The sequence below is a fragment of the Gavialis gangeticus genome, unplaced genomic scaffold (genome assembly GCF_001723915.1).
Source record: "Gavialis gangeticus isolate Ggan-Ray unplaced genomic scaffold, GavGan_comp1, whole genome shotgun sequence".
NCBI classification, from domain to species: domain Eukaryota; kingdom Metazoa; phylum Chordata; order Crocodylia; family Gavialidae; genus Gavialis; species Gavialis gangeticus.
The window spans coordinates 4,384,175-4,386,674 of NW_017729005.1; the positions used below are offsets into that span (position 1 = coordinate 4,384,175).

General features: G+C 43.2%; 1 protein-coding gene across 2 annotated transcripts in view; it reads left to right on the forward strand.

The window, feature by feature from the left end:
• The window catches only part of FAM221A (family with sequence similarity 221 member A), a 28,910-nt gene that overhangs the window by 6,543 nt on the left and 19,867 nt on the right, over positions 1–2,500 (forward strand). For both annotated transcript variants that reach the window (XM_019508584.1, XM_019508585.1), the window contains exon 2: positions 1,354–1,527. In XM_019508584.1, the coding sequence (XP_019364129.1) occupies positions 1,354–1,527 (174 nt within the window). The remainder of the gene's footprint in view (positions 1–1,353; positions 1,528–2,500) is intronic.

A 2,500-nucleotide genomic window follows, 5' to 3' on the forward strand; every position in this document is an offset into this window, starting at 1 on the left:
TGCTGACATGTATAAGCTCATCGCATGAGAAATATCAGAGATGAAAAATATGTTTCTCTTCCATGCCCAGGCCTGTTTGTATGTTGCCCGCCTGCCTAAGATGATACTTCTGTATTCCAGAAATACAAGCTGACACACATTTTGATCTATTTAAAAATATATGCAATATGGAGTCTCTGTATGTATGTTTTCACCTAGACTTCATCCCATTAAAATGCTCATTTAAATCACATTATATAATGACTTTCTATTGTAATAATTATATATGGTATGATAAATTACACAATATTATCTTAGTTTAGTAACACTTTCAATAAAATACCAAAGGTACATCTGATTATTTTTATACAGTCATTTATACATAGATATCCAAAGGGCTTTTTAAAGGTATATAAGTACTGATATCATTACAATATGGTTTATTATAACACCATAGTACTGATGGGTTACACTTCTGGTGTAGACACAGGCTATGCCAACAGGAGTTTTCCTACCCCCAGAGTTAAATCAAGTTCCCTTAACAACAGAGTAATACCTTTCTCTGCCAACAGTGCTATATCCCCAGCAGGGTTTTTTGCTGGCAGAGCTTTAATGACTCTGGGGTGTGATCATTTCATGCCCCTAGCCAACATAGATCAGCCAGCAGGCTTTGTAGTATAAATCCAAACAACTCTGTAAGGCTTGAGTGTTGTAATGCAGTCTGGATTTTCTCACTCAGCAGAGGGGTTAACTCAACTGTCGTAGTTTACTCTGCACTTAAGATGTAGATTGATGAAATGATGCACCAGAGGTGTCACAGAAGTCTAAGACAGACATGTAAAGATCCCTGGATAATTGAAAACTCATCCTCTGTTTTCTTCTGTACAGGATAAAACTTGATAGCCTGCATTTCCCTCTTTTCTTCTTTCCTTCTTTCTAGCTCCTCTTAAAACACTTTTCAGATGATAGCAAATTTATTTAATAGCCTGGCTCTGGGCTGAGAATTTGCTTAAAGCTCAAGTATATCTCTAGCATGGTATTGTGGGAAATACAGTTTTTAGTGTTATTTCAGGGGTTCTCAAACTTTGTGATGAGGAGTTCGCGTGGGGCAGCCTCTGTCGCCATCCACCACTCTGCGCCATTGCCGTGCGCCGCTTCCCCGCGCCAGTGCGCATACCCCCTAGGAAGTTTGCAGCCCCCTTTAAGTTGCTCGCGACCCCCACAGGAGGTTGCGACCCACAGTTTGAAAACCCCTGTGTTATTTGTTAGTGCATCACTGTTCATAGTTCTCAGAAATGTAACCTACTGGCATTTGTATTTCTTTTAAAAAATCTAGTTGTTTTTTCATAAAGAATGACGTATAAATGTTCACAGAATTGTAGGTGAGGATGATGGAGGAAAACTCTTTACTCCCGAGGAATATGAGGAGTATAAAAGAAAAGTGTTACCAATCCGGTTACAGAATAGATTGTATGTGAGCTGGCGATCACCAACTGGGATGGACTGTAAGCTAGTGGGCCCAGAGACACTGTGCTTTTGTACCCATAGGTAAGTTGTTTGAGGTTTTTTCCCTGCCATTTTTTTAAGTTGAGGAATGTAAATCATTTAAGGATAACATTTTAGTGCATTACAGATAACTTGAAAGCCTAGGAATTAAAAAAAATGAAGTAATCTAATGACTTGTCACAACAATGTTGCAACTTAAGGAAAAAAATTGACATCAATTAAAGTATTCTATAAGCTTCCATACATTATGAGTTTGGACACATAACACAACTACTATGGAATACTTTACTCTGGATTTACTCCAGTAAATTTATTCTGTAATAAGGAGTGTACGAGTGACTTTTTCTTCCTAGGTCAGGGGTGGGCAGTTATTTAGGCCAAAGGGCCACATAGGGAGTTTTAGGGAGCTGTGGTGGGCCAGGTCAGCACCCCCCTCTCCCACACAACAGCTTACTTAATCTCCAAATGTGGAATGGGGCTGCGGGCAGGCAGGGAGTTGGTATGGATGCTGATGGCAGCAGTGGCAGGGAGGAACTGGGGGCTGTGCCTGAGGCTCAGGCTCTGCCTGGGTCCTGGCCAATCTCCATGGGGCTGGGACCAGCTTCAGGGGCAGCCAAAAGGAGGTGCTGCTGGTGGGAAATGGAGTCTGGCCACAAAGCCGCCCCAGCCCTGGGATGTACCACAGGCTTGATGGTGCCTGGGCCATGTGGTACCAAAGAACCAGCTGTGGGCTGGACAAAGTCCTTCCATGGGCTGGATCTGGCTTGTGGGCTGTATTTTGCCCACTCCTGTCCTAGGTACTGCCTGCAATAGGTGTTATTATAGTACATGGCCACTAGATGGTGAGGGTGCTGGTTTACCTTAATCCAGGGGTGTCAAACACATCTGGCCCCAAGCCAGATGAGGGTTGCTGGTCTGATCTGCAGGCTGGACTTGAACCGACCCTCTGAGCAGTATGCCTGGCCATTCCAGCCCCAGATGCCGCATGCAGCACATACTGGGCCAGCAATTTGCT